Source organism: Coloeus monedula (genome assembly GCF_965178545.1).
Source record: "Coloeus monedula genome assembly, chromosome: 7".
NCBI lineage: Eukaryota > Metazoa > Chordata > Aves > Passeriformes > Corvidae > Coloeus > Coloeus monedula.
In genome coordinates, this window is record NC_138787.1 from 34,724,415 (window position 1) to 34,745,682 (window position 21,268).

General features: G+C 38.9%; 1 protein-coding gene across 1 annotated transcript in view; it reads left to right on the forward strand.

The window, feature by feature from the left end:
• The window catches only part of THSD7B (thrombospondin type 1 domain containing 7B), a gene marked incomplete at both ends in the record, with an annotated part of 242,972 nt that overhangs the window by 128,431 nt on the left and 93,273 nt on the right, over positions 1 to 21,268 (forward strand). Inside the window, one exon of the mRNA XM_082285365.1 lies at positions 18,983 to 19,177. Coding sequence (XP_082141491.1) covers positions 18,983 to 19,177 — 195 coding nt within the window. The remainder of the gene's footprint in view (positions 1 to 18,982; positions 19,178 to 21,268) is intronic.

The following is a 21,268-nucleotide window of genomic DNA, read 5'->3' on the forward strand; positions in this document are numbered from 1 at the left end:
TAACTGTATACTGTTCTTATCTGGTAAACAAAACAAATATCAGCATCTTAGTACCACACACAGCATTTGTTTTCTCGGGGAAAGGAACAAAAAGCCTTAATCAAGTGGAACAGTCTTTTGAAGCCAGAAGGCTCGGACGCTGAAAATGCATGCTAAGGGCATGTACCAATAGAGGGATTGTTAAAAGATCAAAATAACGAGAGGTAAAGCAGAGGGACATCAAAGCTTGCCAGGCTATGTATTTCTGCCTTGATTAGGAGGAAGGAGGGAAGAAGGGGGGGAAAAGGGTTTTAGATCAATAGGAAGTGGCTGGGTCACCTCAGACAGCACCATCCAAATGTGTACAATTTACAGGAATTGCTGGAGCATCTCAGTCATAAAAGTCCCACAGGATCTGACAGTGCTCACACCATATTTAACAGGCACAGAGGGAGAGAGTCGAGATCATCTTTTCTGAAGGAAACTCCATTTTTAAATGTAAGGGTAGATAGATTTTCATTTTGTCTTTCATCCCTCTGATTAAGTTCAGCTCTCTTTGGTCTCCCAAGATTTCTTTTATCTGGTGTGGAGTCTGTATGATCTAAGCAGCTATCGTTGGCGAAAGTCCTTTTTGGGGTCCTTTTTTAAATGATGGATTGTCATTAAACAGAGTGTAGTAGATGAAAGAGGTCCAAGGAGAACCAAACTGTGCCGAGACTTGCTCAGGAGGATGAAAGGCATAATGAGAGACATAATGAAGAGCAATCTCTCCCTCAAACTGGAGACAGGCCCTTCCAATTATGACTTGTTTTTACCACTAGCTGCCACTGATTTAAAATCCTAGTTATGAGCAATTGATTCAGGCTTTGCACACAAATCTTGAATAATTTGTACTCTGTGACCCGGAGGCCTGGGTGGTGACACGTCATGGTTTGTGCAGAGGATGCTACAGACTAGAGCAGGAATCTCTTCTGTGGCCACAGGATGGTTGTAAGCAGGCCTGCTCACACAGTCTTGTGTGCTCTGTGTCAGAAATACAGGAGCCATTTCATCCTAAAACTCTTGCTTTCTTCACTTACAGCCTGAAACATGAGGGTTTCTAATCCTTAATATTTTAAATGAGCTCATGTAACTGTTGCTGGTTTTTAGCCTCTCTGTGTGTCTGGCATACCTCAGTTCAATGGGGTAACCCTGCTGTGAGTGAACTATGTTAGTTTCTTGATGATTTTTAATTTGATTGAATCATCCTTTGTTCTTGAGGCATTTGTGTCCTGGTTGGTCTCCTTTTTTGTTTGCTATTTTATATAACACTTTCACATCCCTCTTGTTCACCTCACCATGTGCAGACAGGCTCATTCAGTACTGATTTAGATCTACTTTTGCTTTTATAAAATTTTAATTTCCTGCATGTCACATTTGTGCTGTTTACAACTCCAAAGACAATTCATGCCAAAGCTTCTGCGGTTCATAGGGAAATTGTTAAAAATTCATCTGAGCTGAGCAGGATAAGATCCAGGTTCTCTTGAAAATGGCCTTAAGGAGGACTTTTCTTCAAATAGACATTTTAAATAAGAAAGCTTGAAGCATGTCCAAAAATAACCAAGTATATTAAAAAGCTTTTATACTGTAGCAAGTTTATTAAAATACTTTTATACTATTCATTGTCAGGAAAACACTAGAGATGTTACTCTTACAGTCTTTACCCAAGTAACCTCTTTCTTGTCCATAATGATCTCAGTCAAGTGGATTATCAGCTTGTGAGACATTCCAGAGCCATTAAATGGAAGGATGAAGACCAGTTGTTTATTCTTACAGTATTGTAGTACCAAAGGGGTTTAGTTTGAGAAATAGGCAGTTCTGGGTTGAAATGCTGATCCTGCTTAAATGAATGAAACATTCAAGGGCTCTGTCAATTGTTTGGACTTCCTCCTCTCACCTCCTGGAAGAAAAACCAAAACAACAAACCCAAATAAGCAAACAACCTCCCCACGCCCAGAAAAAAAAAATAAACAAAAAACCAAACCAATAAACAGAAAAACAAATCAACAAACAAACCCAGCTGTTGGTGAAAGGAAAATGGAGATGTTGAAAGGAATGCAGAGTTTGATTTATAGCATATATTGTTCATTGTCAGACTCCTAAGGTTTGACCTGTCTGGGGAATTTCCTTTAGAGAAACTTGATAAAAGTTGCAGTCTGTGTTTCCCCTTTTTCTGTGTTACTCAGAAAACCCTTCTTAATGGAAATTATTGAGTCAGGTTTCGTTCAATAATTAAGAACTAATATTCACCACGAATATTTGCATCCTAAATGGCAGAGCCCATCAGTATGGCTTACTGTAAATCTTCAAGCACGAGATTTTTTTAAGAAGTGACATGCCACAAAAGTGTAAAAGGAATCCTGATGTCATGTTTGTTGACTCAGAATTTGTATATTAATGTTACTCTGATTGCTTTATGTCTGCAGTAGAGGTTTTAGACATGAGTTTTCAATTTCAGAATAAATGAATAACCTTGACTCAAACTGTCTTTCAAAATTCCCAGCATGTCTCTTTCAAACAGGTGCACTAAAGTGACAGAAGAGTAACTGGAAGTGACAGGGATGCTTATGAAGTGCTCGCACTTGTGAGAATACAGCAGGTGCCTGTGAACTGGTCAATATTACATTTGCTTTGGGTGTCCAGTGGTGCTCTTTTCTGCTGGCACTGTTTCTAAATATGTTTAGAAATATTAGAAATGCTGAGTGGTAGGTCTAGCACTTTCTAAACCAAGTCTGATTGCAGTAGTAATACTTCCAAACATTTTTCCTGTTGGAAGCAACCCTTCTCCACTTCCCTTATCGTCACTGATTTCCTTCTGAAAAGACTCAGGAGAAGATTCCATCGTCTTTATTTATAATAAATCAAGTGAAACTTCATCCAAAAAATTGGAATTCCCCTGGAATAAAATTACTACACACAAAAAAGCCATCTCTATACCTTGATGGCAATAGATAGTAATGAAAAATATGTCACCTTCTAACAAAGATTTTTCTAAAGTCAATTTTTTTGCTGGCAGCTGCTGGTTTTGCCAGATGCGTGCATCATTTATTAGAGGATTGCTGATATTGGCTTTGTGAAATAAGGAAAGTTTTGAATAATATATTCTGATATTTGACAGAGTTCTCCTGAAGTAGGATATTTTGTAGTGTTAAATTTGGATCTTGGATGTGAAGCCTTGTAGCAAATGTTACTTTTTACTGCTTTTCTGATCAACTGCGGTCAGTACTATTGTTTCTTTTTGACAGTTCACTGAAGTTTCACTGCAATCATATATTTGTTTTCTGTGATATGCCCCAAGGTGATTGAAATGTCTCCGAGTTATCTCTTTTGTACTGTCTTTTAGATATCAACTTTCTGTATCTTAGTTTTTGTCCTGGCCTTTGTGTAGGCAGAGGAACTGCCTGAACTCGAGGCAGGCAGTGTGAGGGGATCTTACCAACCTATTAAAATGTAATAGGCTTGTCCAAGGCCATCTACTTCAGCATCCATTTAATTCGGGGTGAAGGAGATCAGCACATCCTCGGGGGATGTGGGACGTGCCGGGGCAGCGCTCCCAGCCGCGGCCGTGTGGTTGGAACACGTGGCCTTCCACAGCCACTGCCCTCGCTGACCATGGGCCTTGGCTGCTGCTCATTTATTCCTTGTGCTCCTGGAGGGCATCTTAATAATAGGCACTTAACAGCATTTGAGAAATTCAAGCGTAAGTGGGCCTGCAGAAGTGAGCAGCTACTGCAGATGTGAACTCTTGAGAGCGTTTGGGCTCTCTGTTTGACTCTTCAATTGCAATTATCTCTTCTGTTGCATTTTAACCCCCAGAACACACAGTGTGGTCACAGACGTTCCCTGTTCAGGGCACGGTGGAGAATTTGTGGGACAAATCAGAGCTGCCCTGTTTGTAAGAAGTTGCTTAGATCAGTAGATGCTTTTTCAGTACCTTTTTGAAATGTTTGGTTAGTATAACACACCAAAAGCAGTGCAGAACTCGATCCTGTGAGGTTGGATGGGTTTTGTGCGGGCCATGTTGCTGATGAAGTTGCATGCAAGGAAACCTCCAAACAAACTGGGACAAATTTGTGCTTCAAAATAAATAGATATCTTCAGTGCCTGGTTTCATGGAGTATAAATTTTCCTGTAATCTAAGCACATCTGCTCATAGTAATTTACTTGTGTGGTGTGTGAAAAGAAGAGCTACATCAGCTCTATGGCATGGTGAGATAGATTGCTTTCTCTCTGTTCATCATAATGGTTAATTGTAGGGTTTATAGGAAAATGGCTGGTTTTTATTAATTTTTTGGTTTAGATTATGTATCTGGCCCTTTTTTAAAGCTTATTTAAATGTTAATACTCTGCAAATCCGATATAAAAGTATAAACTTTGTAGTTTTAAATGCTTTGATGAGAAACAGGGCAAAATGTGTCTGCTCAAATTGTCTTATCTGAAGCCTTTCAAAGATGCCTGTCTTTGCCAGTGAGATGAATTTCACAGGTAAATGTAAATACTGGAGGCAACCATGAAAGAAATTTAGAAGGATTATGGAGTTTCATTTGACCCTAATTGCTGGTGTCTCCAAGGGGCAGAGTTAGTAATAATGAAACATATTAGCAGTTTGCAGTTGGTTCTGTGGTTTTGCAAGTATTACATTTTTACTATGAAAGAAATAATCACCTAATGTGTTTCCAGAAGTTAAATACGCTTAGTTCTTGGGCTGTATTTGAATAAAATTTGATTATATGCTTTGTGGAATGTAAATGTTCAGGCTTGCAGTGGAATAAGTGATGTGTACACAAGTAGAGCTGTCAAATAGGCTGATGAGGGGAGCCCAGTGATCCTGTTGTATTTTCTCCCAGTGCAGTCATCATCATCTTCCATTAGTTGCAAACGAGTTAATGTGTTCCATAGATGGAATTCAGCCACAGGTTTTTATTGGCGTTGAGTTTGCACAGTCAGAATGGTGGAAGCAAAAGAAATGATGTGAGGAGAGCCTTTATTGAGCACAAGTCTGAAACTCGGGTGAAGTTGCAGGAGGAATGAACAGAATTTATCTTACTATTTAAAAATCCTTCTGGGTTGCTCAAATCATATTGATTAAATGATAAACAAAGTACTTTCTTGAAATCTCAGTTACTGGCATAAACACCCTGATTGAATTATGCTGCAAACAGAACACTATAAGGGAAAATGTCTTTACCAGTTGCAGTTATCTCTCTTTTTTTTTTTTTTTAAAGGATTTCTTATTAAAAATTTCATCTCTGGGTTTTCTCAGAAGATGAACTAGACTCAACAAAGAAGCTAATGCAAAAATAAGCTATTGCAGTGGCATCAATGAACAGATACAATAAGCAAATAAGCAATTTGCAGATAGAGAGTCAACATCCCATGAAATGTTTATAAAGGTAATATTTAAGATCTCATAAAATCAAACTGTATTCAGATACAATAACAAAAGTCAGTAATAAAACAGTGATGAATCCGTCCCAGAGATTATCATAAAGCAAAAGGCTCTATTCCATTTCAGAGGTTTGCTTTAGTGCTAAGCATTCTACATGTTTTTATGTCAGCTCCACCCAATCTTTGCTTCCCCAGTTACTCCTGGTTAGAGTGTGCACATCCGAATCAAACTGCTGGAGGCGTGTGCTTTTTGATGCAATATAATTTAATTACTAGGGAAGATATTTAGGATTCACGGTGCTGAGCATTTTTAGGATTTTTGTCCTCAAGGAAGCAGACTATTGTAAAATAAGGCCATTCTTTTTATTTTGCCATGTCCATCAATCTATTACAGAAAGCTGATGTATTTAACTTTTATTTTCTTTTGGTATAGCTGTCCCTGCTGGATGAATGCTTGTTCCAGCATTTTTTGTGCAAATCAAAAATAAGCTGATGCTCACCTCTTGACACATCAAGATCAGTTTCTCTAAGTTTGCTAGAGCCAGGATTCATTAGGACAGACACTTTTGAAATAGCTGGCTTATCCTTGGTAGCCCTGTCCCTGAAAGGAAATCCACTCCCAGGGATGCACCCCATGAAGGGTGGTGTGAATCTGGGCCAGGTTTTGAGGAGGTGGGTAGGAGAGTGTGTCTGGTTTTTGCCAGGACATTTGCAGGAGGATCCTTTGTTACCTTTAATGCCCATTGCTAATTCTGATTTTTCATGCTTGTGCTGCAGCCTTCTGCTAATCTGCAAGAACCTGACCTAATTTTCACCTTTGTTGTTGTTGTTGTTCTGAGGGCAGTGAACAGCTTTTGGCTGAGCTCAGCTGACCTCTCATACTCCAGATTATCCCCAGTCTGGTTGTGCCCATTCCCTCATAGGAGAGCATTCACTTTGGCTTTTCTCTTTTTTCTGAGCTGCACTTTTCTTCAGTTTCCTTTGTCCTGCCAGCTTTCCAGGATGCCTTACTTAGCTTTAATGCAAATATATGTGTAGGAATGTGTTTGTCTACCTGCCCATCCCAGCTGTTCCCCGTTGGTTCCTGCTCATGGCTTACGCTCTATGCTGAGTGCAATTTACTCTGTCTCCACCTTGACACACCAGATTTTACCAGTTGTTCTCTATAGACCATTCCAAAGATGGAAAAGATGTAAAATTTATGCATCAAATACAACATGTCACCATCATTTACATGCCCTTACAGAAGAGCTGTATGTGTGTTACTATTCCAGTCACGTGAATTCACCTGTTAAATATTGGCTACAACAGGGTTTCACCCCAAAATATACGTTAGTGTGATAACTGTGTAAACATTTTCAGTCTGTTTTTAAGTAAATATATTCTTAGTTTTTAAGTAAATATATTCTTATTGTGACACTTTAGTTATCTAAGTTGAAATGTAATGTGAAGATGATGGAGGAGCCATCACAACTTGGGAGAGGGATTTAGGTGTCTCATCAGGCACTGCCTCTGTATTTCACAGAGTGTAGGTAAGTTGGGCAGCCTGTGGGGGACAGAAATCAGGTCCCACTTCTTTATTTCCTCATGTAAGTTACTCTGCAAAGAATTGTTTAATACTGGTAGCAGGTGACTGTTGTTTGCTGTTTATTCAGTGGTTTTTTAGGTGTAGCCGATTTTAGGTTGGTAGAGAATAATTTGGTTTTGGGAGGTGATTCCATTTACCATGTTTGTTTGAGGTTGTTGCTGAAGACTCTTACTGTAATGGAAAATATATTAAACTGCATTTTAGGCATAAGTGATGGAAAGGTAGATAAGCATTTGAAACATTAGAGAGTTAAACTTTTCCTTGTTTCTTCACAATCTTTGCTCATCCTTTTGCTGTGAGAGATCTGCCAGTATTGCACTTTTATCTTAGATGTAACTTGTGTCCCTACTTCCAGTGAGCACTTAACGTTTTTTAGGTTAATTTCTTGTAACAATGTGAAACAAGCTGTTGTTATATTGGACAATGTAGGATACAAGAATCTGTTCAAAGCAACATATGAATCTCAAGGGTTTTTTGTGTATTTACTGTATTGGAAAACATGGGAGTCTCATCAAGACTTCTCATTTATTGTTAGATACATCAGTGCTGGTAGCTCATCTTTCCTTCTTTTTATTAGAAAAAACTGCATTTACTAAGTTAAGTAGAGAAAAAGGAGGAGATTACATCCTGTAGTTTATACAAGTGCACAATTCTCATCACTCTCAGGAGATAATGTGTTTTGGGATGGGTTTTTTTTAAACTTCACTGTATTTTTACAGTTGTATGAGTACTTAGGACAGTGGGTTAATAGTTATACTAGCCATTTTATTCGTTCCTTTAATTATTTTCAACAACTAGAGAAAAGCTTTTTTTTTCATCTTGATGTTATCAGTAACTCCACCAACAGTACTTTTCAATACCTTTTTCTTTACCTCTAGACAAAGTTCAAATTTGTGTGTGTTAACCATACACCATCAATATGTGGTATTTCATTTAATTTAGGATTAATCTGTTACTTTGGTTCCTTACATGGAAGGCTGTGAAAATGTCTTTGGTTCACACAGCTAATGCTTTATGAAACAGAGTAATTCAAGCTCTGTAGTCACCATGCTACGTAATGACCTACTCATAATTTTTGAATTGACAGTCAACATATATTAAATCAGATCATCTATTTGAAACAGTAGTATTTCATGAACTGCAGCTGACAGTTTATTATCTTATCTGTGAGAACTCCTTTCTTCCTTCATCTTGCCTCAAAACCAATACCCATACAATTGAACTTTTGGTAGAAGTCAAGGTCACAGCTTTGGAATAAAGTTATATATGGGAATTGCCTGTCTTCACATTGAAAAGGTGAGTAAATCAAAAGTGCTGATATGGTAATCTAAATCTGCAGTGTGTTCTCTTGCATTTTATTGAAACAAAATGATAAGAAGTTTTCTTGACTTTTAAAAACTGGTCTTGGTGAAACTTTCTTTAGAAAGTGTCTTAATAAACCTATTTAGATTTAACCCTGCCCTTAAAAAATTAATTAAAAAAATCAAGAATCGCAGCAAATTATAAGATGTGTGTATATATATATATATAGACATATATATATAGATACAGCTTGATGCCAGATGACACAGCTTTTCTGAAATGACAGGAGTCAGGAGCTCGAGTGTGTGATCCTCTCTGGGTGGAAGAAGAGTGCTTGGAGTTGAGCAAGGGGCTGCTGGATGCTCCCAGCCTGTCAGGCTACAATTCCCATTCAGATTCTTCATTCTTTTTCTGTGTTTCATCCTTTCCACTGCTGGGCTTTTCACTGAGATTTTGAACTGTGGGCAAAATTATTTTCAAACACTGGCTCTTGTTCAATTCCTTCTTACCCCATATTTTTTTTTAGTGCACATCAGTGAGATCTGCTGATGTGAGGTGAAGAGTCAGTAAAATAAAAATCAAAGTTGCCTCTGAGGATCCTCCTCTTCCTTATTTGTTGATTCAAACTTTCAGGTTAATTGATTTCTCTTTTATTCCTTGTTGGCACTGACCTTATAGGCCTGAATGAAGGCAATGGTTTTCGTTGCTTCTAGGATGTTGTTGCTAAATTGTTCCTTAATTTGCAGTGAAGAACGCATATATTATACACACACACCATCTCCATAACTCCCCATTAGTGTTGCCTTGTTCTGTTGTACGTAGTGTTACATTTAAGGAGGTTTTTTGAGGGGGTGGTGGGGGAAGAAAAAAAATCTTAAATTTCAATTTTTTTTTTCTGAAATGAATTATGCATTATTCTGAGTAAGTGAAAACCGTGGATGAAATACTGGCATTTAATAATGTAATGCCAGAACCTCCTGGCATAAAGTTCAGTACCTAGACCAATATTTAAACTGTTGAGCAATGTTATTGCTCTACTAAACCTCATCACTTCGCATTTCTCTCTGCAAGACCTACTATTGCCTCAGGCTATAAATGGAAGATGAGATTTTATTATAAGTCTCCTGGATTAGGTACACAGGAACCACACTGGTTGACATCGGCTTTGATATATATATGAGCAAAAGTTTATGTAGTCATTTCTGCTGTGTTTCCATTCTAAAAGTTAATTAACTGATAAGATATAACCCTGGAGCGTGGGCCATCAAATAGGACAAGACAAAGGTTTAGAGAGAAATTGAGACAAAGGTCTGATGCAATGAATGATGGAGGAAAGGCAAAATGCAGTGGGTCAGAGAATGTCTCACTTCTGTGTAGCTGTACAATCTGAATTTATTTGGCTGTGCCGTGTCAAACTTGCTCATAGAAACAAATTACTATGAATTCCTGCTATGCTGTATTTATACTTTCATTATAGCGACAGCAAGAGTTGGTCTCCCAAGTACAGCACATTTGTATGGAAAGTTCCCTTTCCTCTGGGTTTCTGATGAATTAAAAAGCTGCTATTTACTGTTTCTTTGAAATACACACTTAAAATTCCAAATATCAGTTCCCACTTCTGAAAAGGAAATGTGATGTGAATCTTGATGGGTTTTCAAAGTGTTGAGTTGGTTTTACATTGAATTTTATTTCCTAAATAACTTATTCTAAAATGGAAGAAGTAATTAACTCTTTGGGAAATTTTGGAAGTCTCTCTGGTTATGTCTCCTTGGTTTTAAGGGTTATGGTAGTGCTGGGCACGATTGGAAGGGTCGGATGTTCTTCTGGGTTTTGTGTCACTGAGGTCTGGGTCGCTATGTGCTCCTCAGTGATGTCCTCCCTGTCTGGCTGGGTCCTGCCTCTCCACAGGTGAGCACAGCCCCTGCTGCTCTGTGTGGACAGGGCTGTGAAGGGCATTTCTGCTCTTACAGGAGGTGGAAGCTGGTGATAAATCCTTGTGGCTCAGCAGCCACTCTCAAATGAGGCAGGAGGCACGTGTGAGGTAAATGGTGGGTCCGCTGTTGTTGCAGTGGCACAGTATGAATAGCCACCTCCACTTCTACAAAATTTTATTCCAACTTAATTTCCAAAGATGACCTTCCCCTGCTTTAAGTGCTCCTCAATTTGAACCTCTGATCGTGTAACGACAGGTGGCAGAAACCTTCTGCATCAAGAAAGATTCACACAGAGAGCAATTTTATGGGAGAAACTGCTCTGAGCTCCAACAAAGATGAACAAAACTTCACAGGTGAAAAGAGGGTATAAGCTGAGAATCTAACTGGTGATTTATTATTGCCAAGATTAAAATAATTTGTACTGGAAAGACTGTAATAAAAGAAAATGTGGCATAGTTCATAGTGCAGTGTCCCAGACTGTGGTTTCCCAGAATGAAGATTAGCTTAAAATACTAATAATCTTTCAGCAGGGTGGAAACTATTTCTAGGTCTGATGCAATTTATGTTCTATTGTATTAATTTGTTTTTATTGTATCTGATTGCTTTTTTTCAGTTAAGTAAACCATCAATTATATGATCTGAACGAATGGTAAAGGAATCATGATAGAGAGCTTTCTGTGTCCAAATGTTGTATCTGCTATACATGAACGATCCTATTGTGATCAGTCAGTGTTTAGATTGTGTAATTGCTTTAGAAACAAATGCTTGCAAACAAATGCTTTATTTGTAGAAGAATCAGTAAAAAGAAAGTGTAATAGGATCTGTTGTTTTCCAGTTGAAATAATTGTGAGTTTTCCCATTGTTTCAGGAGGAATACAATCTGCTTTATAACCCCACCCTCAGTTATAATAATTTAGTGCAAATTTAAGATGAGTAGCAGCAGCCAAATAAGAAATGTTTCTCTTTTCTTCTGCCTATAAGAAAGGAAGAGAGGATCACTGCATGAAAATCACAATGTCCTGTAAGATATCTCCCTTTGCATCTTCTCTGATCTTCTGGCTTGTTTTTAAGAGGCTAGAAGGAAAAAACAAATAGTCCCTTTAGATCTGTTAGCTTCAAAAGAAGAGTAAAAAGGAATTTGCTAGCAGTGAGAATGATCTGAACAGCAAACCTGTGGAAAGATGGGTGTAATTTTTTTTATTTTTAAGAGGCAAAGCTATTGGATCTGCTATGTTCACACAAAGAAAAAGTTCATTTAGCAAGAGCCAGGGGAAATACCACTCCTTATACATATGGGAATCAGAGTCCTTTGTATGGCCAATTTAGAAATACTCCCTTCTTGGACTGTTAGTCTCTTCTGGGGAATTTGGGTGTCTTTCTGGTTTTGTTTGGTTGTCTTCTTTGTTTTTCTTTTTTTTCCTGCCCAAGAATGGGTTCCCTGACATAGGGTTTCCAAAAAACACTTTTCCCCTGCACAGTAGGAATGTTTAGGAGGAAGTGTGAAAAGCCTTTCTGGATGTATAATTTATATATATATGTACATACGCATGGAACTCCCACACATCAGAGTGACTTTGCTCTTACTGGGATTCCAATATGCGTACTTAGCTTTCCCACTGGGTAAATCTCCTGAAAACCCTCAAGCATTTCATTTTTCAAGGCGGTGGGTGGGAAATTTTTCACAATCTCTTTCTGCCTCTCTTACCTTTAATCTAAGTACAGTGTCTTTACTGTACTTAGATTGTGCTGACCCTTGAATCTCAAGTCCAGTATCTTTATTTTTCTCTCATGAGGTGGACAGTACTGTATGATGGCTGAAAGATACTTAATTTAGATAACATGAATTATTTGAGTATGCGTTTTTATTAGCTTCTGTCAAAGTAATTTCAGTTATATTATCAGTTTTAGGTGGGAGATGAGTAGCCAGACTTCAGACCTCAAAGCATTTAGTATCCTTATCTGTTTTTTTATGGTAGAAAAGTGATAGTTGAAGTGGAAAGTTATATGCAGGACCATATATACAAAATCCATTGGTACTTTAGAAAACTCTGAGAGCAGTTTCCATGTGGGGAATACAGATTAGGATGGGTTGGAAAGTTGTTGAAGGGCCTGTGTATGTCCCGGTAGCTTTTAGCTGCTGGTCTCCGAGCAAGGGGCCAAGAGCAGTGGGAGTTTTGAATACCAAAATCAGAAGAGCCAGAGCTGGGCGGGGGGAATGGGGAGATGAGGAGGAAGGGTGGATTCAAGCCTTGAGGTGTTACTTGGACTATCATATTTTTAATATAACGTTGGGGCAGTTGTGAATATGTGGGTGTGTTGGTGTTGTGTTCTGGATTTAGTATCTGTGCTTCACTGCAAAGAAAGTCAGTGCTTGCTTAATCAGCTAAGTAAGTTTCCAACTTGAGTTACTAGAAATACTGTAAATGTTGTGTTTATTTTCCACTTTCTCTCTTCTGTGTTATTTGGCATGTTTGATTCTCTGTATTTACTGTCATCTCAATGTGTGTATTTATAGCAGGATGGTTTAGTCTTATTTTCAAGTTGTGCAATAAATAATTCATCTTAAATATAACTTGATGATAGGCGCCACAAAGAAATTGAACTTGAATAATTTTGGTAATTGTGGACCACAGAAAGAGGAAAAAAATTAACATGTTTTTGTATTTTATGTTCTCTGAAAGGAGCATAATTTCTATCATTAATCATCTAATGCACTTACATTGATTTTCTTTTTACTAGAAAATGAAAGTAAAAGCAATTCAAAACCTATAATAATGTTAGGGGGAAGAGGGAAAAATTGTGAAAGATTCTTTAGACTGATTGCATAATGTGGAAGCACTCAGATTGCAGTTATTCTCTGGACAAAGTAAATTTGAAACATTAAAAACTCATATTATTTTTGCCTTTCTGGCCAGGCAGAGTGTGAACCACTTAGAATAAGAAAACACTTGTATGAAAATAGTGCTTGACAATCATATATCAGTCCTGTGTTCTGCATTCTGTGTGTGGGTGGGAGGAGGAATGGGCTTTACAGGGATGTACTTGTCTCCTGCTTCTCCTCAAACAGCGGGCAGTTTTGATTCACAGATGAGGAAAAATAAAACCTCAAGTCACACAGCTTGCCAAAATTGCATGTGCAGCTCAGCTCTTACAGCAATTCCAGTCCTGTATTCCAAACCAAGTAATTGATCATCTCATCCATGAGTATCAAAGAAAAATTGCACTCTGAGGAGTTATTTTAGATGGAACAGAGGTGAGTCCAGTTGAAGGCATTAAATGGTACTGAAGGTGCCCTCCCACCTTGCTGGCCCTCAGAAAGCTGCAGCTGGGATTCCTTTTGAGGCTCCTGTGCCTACATTAACCCCATGCACATGTCTTACTGTGGAAAGGCTGCAGAGAGAAACCAACCTAAAGAGCAGCTACAGCATGGACCTTTACATTGAGAAGGATGTTCACAGTTTTGCATGCTTTTTTCCTTCCCTTCTAATTCTGTCCCAAACTTCTCCCCTTTCCCATTACAACCTCTTCTCCATGCTAATGCTCTGCACCCAACTTTTGTGCCCATTTCTTCCCTCACCCCTTTTCATGCAAATGATTTCAGTTGCTTTCCTTTATCTTTTCAGTTGGTATTTACCATCTTTATTGCATCCCAAGCTCATCTCGGGCTCCCCTTGTTTGTTTATAGAGCCTGTTGGTTGGGATCTGTGTTTATTCAGCGCTCTGTTTGCTCGGTGGCATTTGTCAGCCCTTTAGCACTACTGTCAATATCATTAATAATTACAAAATGGGGAGCCTGTGACCTCAGAGACAGTTTTCCTGCTGAATAACTGGTTGTCCCAGCTCTTCCTCAGTTATTTGTATGAGATTTGTGTCTGTGATGTCCTTCCTGGCATCATTTGTTCTTTTCCTCAGACTTACTTTTAATGGTTATCTTATGGTGTGTTTCTGTAAATCCAGAACTTTGGCCAAACTTCCTTGCAGGGAGTGCTGCTGCATCCAAGGGGGCTGCACAGGGATGAAATTAAGTGTGTATTTATGTCCTTATAGAATCAGGACTTTAAACTTCAACCTGAGTCTCAGCAGAGCCTTGTCTTGTGTCATCTATTATGTCTGCTTCTGGCCTCCTGTAATTAGGGGTTGCATTAACATGCCAAGAACAATATCAGTGTTCCACCTGGGATTCTGAAAAAACTTGTTGTAAGGATGAAGGAGCATCAATATAGAAAATAGATGAAGGCATTGTGAGTTATGGGACTATACTTACAGTGAGCAAGTCTAGACCCTTAAAGTTATTTTATTCTTTATTTTTTTAATATATTATCCCTTAACTTTTTCATTTACCACTAATGATATGTGTAAGAAATGATGTTATTACATTGAAGGATACCAAGAATAATTATGCAACAGAAATGAGGATTTTTCTGAACAAGAGGGTGAACAGCTATATTAAAACCATGTCTTTGACTTTACATGCTGGCTTTGATTTTTCAAACATTCTTGGAATTTGAAGACAGTGAAGATGATTACCTTGCTTTGCCTACACCTCCTGGCATTAAAGCTCTTGTGTAGCCTCATAGCTCATCCTATTGTTCATGTACTAATCCCAGTCATTTGATTTGCACTACTGCATAGCTTTAGTTTTAGTGTTTGGCCTGAGTGTACCTTCCTGGAATTATCAGTCATTGTTTTCAGGTGTTCTAATGACATTTAATTCCAGAGTTTTGAAAACACTAATTTACTTTTCTCAAATTGAAAGTGCCGTGGTACAATATAATCTTACTGGTTCATATTTGATAGTCTCAGTCTTTAGCTTTTTACCCTTTGGAACCTGTTGGAATGCATTTTTGAAGGAGAATGGATTGTAACTTTGGTAAATGAATATGATTACAGAGGCTGTCTGTAATTGGATTTTTACTTAAGAGGAATTAAATTTATGTTATGTTTCCTTATTGGATGCAATGCTGTGCCTGTAATATTTCATTCTCAATACAATTCCTTTTGTTAGGATCATCTCCAATGCTCTTAAGTCAGGCACGAGCACCTGAGTTCCCTCAGTCTGATGCTGACACACTCCTTTGGTGATGATGTAACATCATCTAAGGATGCCTTCAATGCCTCTGCAATCTGACAGTGTGCAAACATTTGATTTCACCATCTAAAAGTTTATAGGAGAAGTGTCTGTTATTTACTTTCAATTTAGGAGAAATGTAGTTACAGAATGTAGCTCCCATATGCTTCTGTGTGCCATATGCTGAGATGCTGGCACACAGACACACTCCTGTGGGTGGGAATGCAAAGCCAGAAGACAGAGACTGTCACACTGAATATCCCCTTAGCAGTCCTTGCTCAGTCTCCTGGCGGGGCCCTGTAGCAGCAGAAAGGGAAATTTGCTCCCCAAGCTCTACATTTAACACTTGATTTATGCCTTGAAGCAAAGCAGTTGCATCTGCAGCTATTTTCATTGCTCATATTAATCGCTGTGGTGCATTGGCACCTTCACAGGTGCATCCACACAGTCCGCTAAACAATTCCAGCCCTTCTCTGAAAAAATGTTATTTTCCTTCAGCCTCTTAAACCTGGCTACCTTTCAGTTTAATTCATGATCTCATGTTTATCATTACAAGAGAAGGTGGTTTGGATTTTATTTTTTTTGTGACAGCAGTTTTCTTTTTATATCAACAGAACTGCATTAAAATGTCATCCCACAGTTTGGCCCCAAGTGTTTAATTCCGGTTTGGTGGGGTTGACTGGTGGTAATAAAAAAGAATAGTTCAAAAGGAAATCCTACATTTCCCCTCTTTGTGGGAATCAATATTATAACTTGAAAGCCTTTATCTGGCAGTGTCCTATTATTAGCTGTTTTATTCATATGTTTGTGTCCATTTTAAATGCTGCAGAGATGGTAGAAATCACACATTATGCCTAGAAGGGATTTATTACTCTGATTTTTTTTTTCAATGCATAAGGCTGCAAATGGACTGCATTTGCTCTCTTGGGGTATCCCACTTGAAAAAACAAAAGAGATGTTGACATAACAGAAATGGCTTTGTGGTATGAGTTTATTTAAAACCATTGTGACAGAACTGAGGATTAAGGGGAAATATTTTTTATGCAGCATAAACCACATATGAGCCAAACCAATCAGTAGTTTGAAACCACCGAGGATAAATAATTTTACTTTCCTGAAGGTTCACTGAAAACAAATTTCTCTCATTCTCCTGCCAGAAGTGCCTATATATGAAAATATTTTTTCTCTTAGAAGTTAAAGCTAAGTAAACTGGGAAGTTTGCAGCAAGCAGAAACGAGGGGATTGGTTCCTGATGGAACCACTGGAGTGGGTCCATCATGCTGCTTTATGCCTGCCCCTTCCTAATCTGTTAAAATGCCCTAATGGGTTTTTGCTTTATTATTTCATTTATTTTTTCAGTTAATGCAGCTCACCTCAAGCAAGGTTTTAGGCATGTGGCAAGAATCACAGGAGATCCTCCTCCTCTCCTCATTTAGGTGTTATGTCTCACTACACTATGCATTATATAGTCTTTTCAACTCCTTGTCTTCATGCGTAGACATATCCAACCTACTATATTATTTGTTATTTTTGTTTAACTTTACTCATGTTTCCGTTGTCACTAATTTCTTTAAGCTGTATGATCTCCATCAAATATTTGCCCTGATTTCATATGTCCTTATAGATATACCCATCTCTTTAAGCATCCAGATAGGCTCAGGGACCTTGGTGAATTATTTGTATGCCTGCAGCTGTGGTGGTTTGTGCAGAAGATCGGGTGGTTAGATAATAACTGATCACAGCAATGGGACGTCTGGTTTAACATCCATACCTTGAACTTCCACCCCTTGTACTGCCATTGTTAATAAATGTCAGGAACGAAGTGTGCTCTTCTCGCAGCACCTAGTGAACATTGCAGCGGGGTGGTTTGCTCTGCAAGCACGGCTCCTGCTGCGTGGGGCTGGCAGTGGAGGATGGAGCTGCCAGCAGCTGTCGCGATGCTGAGGAGATGCTCTGCATCCCCTTGGCCAGGTGTCACGTGGACACAGCTGTGTGGCCAAACCTGGGGTGTCCTTGCTGAAGGTAACGAGGCTGCACAAACCTTGGGTATCGGAGTCTGTCGCTTGTTTAACCTTCCTGAGGAGGGCAATGACGCCGTGTCCCCGCACAGAGCCGCGACCTCTGTCCTCGGCTCCTGTAACTGAGGAGGGCAAGGGCTCGCAGTCTGACGGCTGGGGCTGGGAGCTGGGAAGGGTCACGGGATTGGAAGTGAAAGGCAAGGATCAGCAGTTTAGAGGTGGTTATTAATATGCTGATTTGCTGTCACTTGAGTCTAAAGAGACTTTTAACAATTGCTTGTCTTTTGCATGCTCTTCAAAATGCTGATTTTTTCCATAGAAATCTAATTGCATTTTAATAAGATGGTTTTTTTATTTCCAGGTGGTTGCCAACCCATTCCTTTCTCCCATACAGTACTGTAGTTAAAACCCAAAAAATCATGTGTATTTATGGCAGAGCTACATCCCAGTAAATCCTTTAACTGTAAGAAAACAGAGTTCTTTCCCCCTTTCTTTTCATGCACTCCTACTCACATTAAATGCTGGCAACAAGGAAAATATATGCATCCTCAAAAACCTGAATTATTTAGCAATTGTCATAAAATAATATCACAGGTTGTTAAAGTTCAGTAGTAAAATCTGGATTAAATAATTTCATCCTCAGTAGCTTTATGATGCAATGTGTGGACTTGCCTGGAATCAGAGAGCCCATCATGACTAAACTCTTGTGGCCAAATTCAGTTCATTGCTGTCCCTGAGTTTATTACCTTAATCAAGTCATGACCTATCTTTGCTTTGTTTAACCTACACTGGAGGATATAAATAGCCTATAATCTTGGAGATTTTGTGAGAATTAATTATTATTAATGAAATGAAAGACTCCATGATGTGCGGGCTATTTTTATTTGTTATAATTACTTACTATTAATTCACTGAATTTAGCAAGTTTTATCCTAGGCTTCCTGTGACTCATTTTTATACATTAAATACTTTTGTTCTCTGTCATAGCTGTACAGTACCAATATTCACTGTGAAAAATTAATTATTAGTTCTAAAAAAGGACAACAGACAAAGTGGGGGAGTATAAGAGGTATCACAATATTTAGGGAGCTCAGTTTGGAGGGGCCAGACCTGGTATTTATACCCTGCTGCAAGAAGCATTTAGCTGTAGCATCTGCTCAGTCATTCCCTTAATCTGAAATATGGAAAAGATGATGGTTTTGGAGAAGGAAGCTTTCTTTAATGGTTTTTAGGGGCTTTTTTAACCACTTTGCAGCAGTTTCAATTCCATGAGTAGCAAGTGCATCACAGCTTGTGAATCCTGGCCTCGACCAAGTATGTTTACTGGCACATGGCCACAGTGTTATGTGTTTTGTTGCTTGGTTGTACAATGTATCATTGGTTAAACTGTCCCCACAACCTTTAAAATGACTGCCTCCTTGCAAATATTGAATTTATATCATCATTTAGATAACACACTGGTCAAATAAGAATGTGTCTTCATGGTTTTGTGAAGCTTCCAGCACATCACTGAGTGACACATGAACCATGCCCTAAAACCAAATCAGCTTTATTCTGTTAATCCAGGGGAGTGAATCTCACACAGAGCAGCAGGACTGACTGCCAGGAGTGTAATACAATATATATATATATAAGAGTATAAAGCTTTGTGTCCCTTTGCTTGCAGCTGTGACGTGCCTGTCGGAGCAGGGCGGCTCTGCTGCCGTCGGTGACTGCGTGCAGTGGGCAGGGGCGATGCCAGCCCTTGTCCAGGAGTGCCTCATTCCCTGCAAGGATGACTGCACATTTACCCCCTGGTCTAAATTCACAGCGTGCTCCTCTGACTGTGACACAACCAGAAGCAGGAGGCGGTCGCTCACAGGTATAATCTTTTACAATATTTGTCTGATTGTGATAATGCCTCTGGGGTGTTGGCGGACTGATGCTGGCGTGGTGGGAATAGTTCCCATCCTCAGTTGGTTTTTGATCTGGTCCTGATCCTTGCCAGCCTTACACACATTCCAGTACAAGAACAGTGCAGAAAAATTGGAAAGGTGGTTTTAGACATAAACCAAATGAAACAGCGACCAGGCTTTGTGCCAGTTTATCTGACCTATTAATCTGGGAAGCATGCAGAAAATACATGTACAAGAGTGCAGATCAGTGTGATTTTCTGAAGGAAGTTTAAAACTGGGAGTTCTGTGCTCAGCAGTGTGCCCTAGTTCAACAGGGCAAATTAATACCATGAATAAAGAAAACCCATTATCATTAGAAAAGCTTTGTTTGATCTTTTATATGTATTCATTAAAATCACTGGTTCAAACCATTTGATGGAGCAGTCTCCTGTACTTGCTGTTGAGGTTTGTTGTGTTATTTGAATGCTGACCAAACTGAAAAGCTTTAAAACTCCTTAACGTGAATAGTTTGGAACTGCATGTTTTGCTGGGAGTTGCCTTCCCCCACATGTGTGGTTAAATCAAATAAAAATGAATTATACTGTTCTTAGAAGGTTTACAAGAAATTTGTTGTTATTGTTCTTCTCAACAGTCACATCTTTTCATGTTTCTGTGTTGTGTTTGAAAGCTATGGTGTACCTGGCTTGAGTTTGCTCCTTTAACAGAGGTGGAACGTCAAAGATTTTGACTGTGGAGTAGAGAGCTAAAGTTGCTGTAAGAACATCTGCCAAGATAAAAGCTGGGATCTGAAGGGCAGCAAAATATGTTGGCCACCACTGCTCCTTCCTCCTAGACTCACTTGTCCTTGGCTGCATGGGTGTCTTCTTACTCTGTTACTGCTGGGATGTTCTCTATGTTTTACTAACTAACAATTACAGCACACATTTATACTGGTTTCAAGCTGCCATTCCTTAGAGTGGCTCATTAAAGGATAAAGATTTATCTTTGACATAAAAACCCAGTATTACACAATTCTCTGTAGTTTCTGGCAAAGGGCATATTCTAAAATATTCTCTATACCAATGCCTGTATGTTTATAGTTGGAGAAATCCTTGATCCCCAGCGAAATAACAGGTGCCTGATCTGACAAAAAATATGTAAAAATTAATGAATAATTGCTTACTTAAACCTGATTTTTCTTCATGAACGTTGTGCAACTTAGAAAACAGTACAGCCCTAGCTATCCCCTTTCTTACTCTGTTGTATATCAGATGGAGATCTGTTCAAGTAAGTGGGCCAAAAATGGTTTGTAAAAACCAGGTTTTGCTGGTTTGTCTCCTCACCTGTGCTGCATTCGTGACTAACCACCACCAGTCTCTCCCTATCCGACCTTGCTGGGTTCCACTCCTCCTGCCAGGATGGAGCTCACGGTCTCAGCCCGAGCCCAGTGAAGGTGTCCTGCAAAGCAAGTGGTGAACATGCACTGAGTGTCCCAGGTGGGGACATGACAATGCTCCAGAGAGCAGCAAGAGTCAACCGAATCAGACACTGGGTTTGGTTTGGGCCCCTCTCAGAAGGGGAAGTCAGTGAGATTGGTGCCAACTTGTATTTGCATAAAAACTTCTTGAAAACAGAGGTAGACAAAAGTCTGGGAAAAATCTCATCTGTTGAAACTCAGTCCAAAGATTTAAGGAAATTGCTATTTTCAAAAGTATTTTGTGATGTTAAAAGTGTCCTTTATCCATTTGCATTTCACCTCTCTCTGTGTATGAATTGTACCTCTTGTTCATCACTGCGTGTGTCTCTGTCAAGTGAATGCTTTGGCTTCATTATAACAGTTCATGAATAATGTCATTTAGTGGAAATCTTCTAATTGTTTGCTAAGTATTTGCTTGCCCTCCACTCAATTTTTAATAGTATTATTCATTTTACTTTGTAATTCATTGACTCTACATATAAAATTAGTCATTACTTAAGTGAAAGACTTATTACAGAACATATAAAAATTCAAAGTCATGTTAATGAAAACACAGTTTTTAGGTGAGTTTTCAGTTAATTAATACAGTCAGTTAATTCAC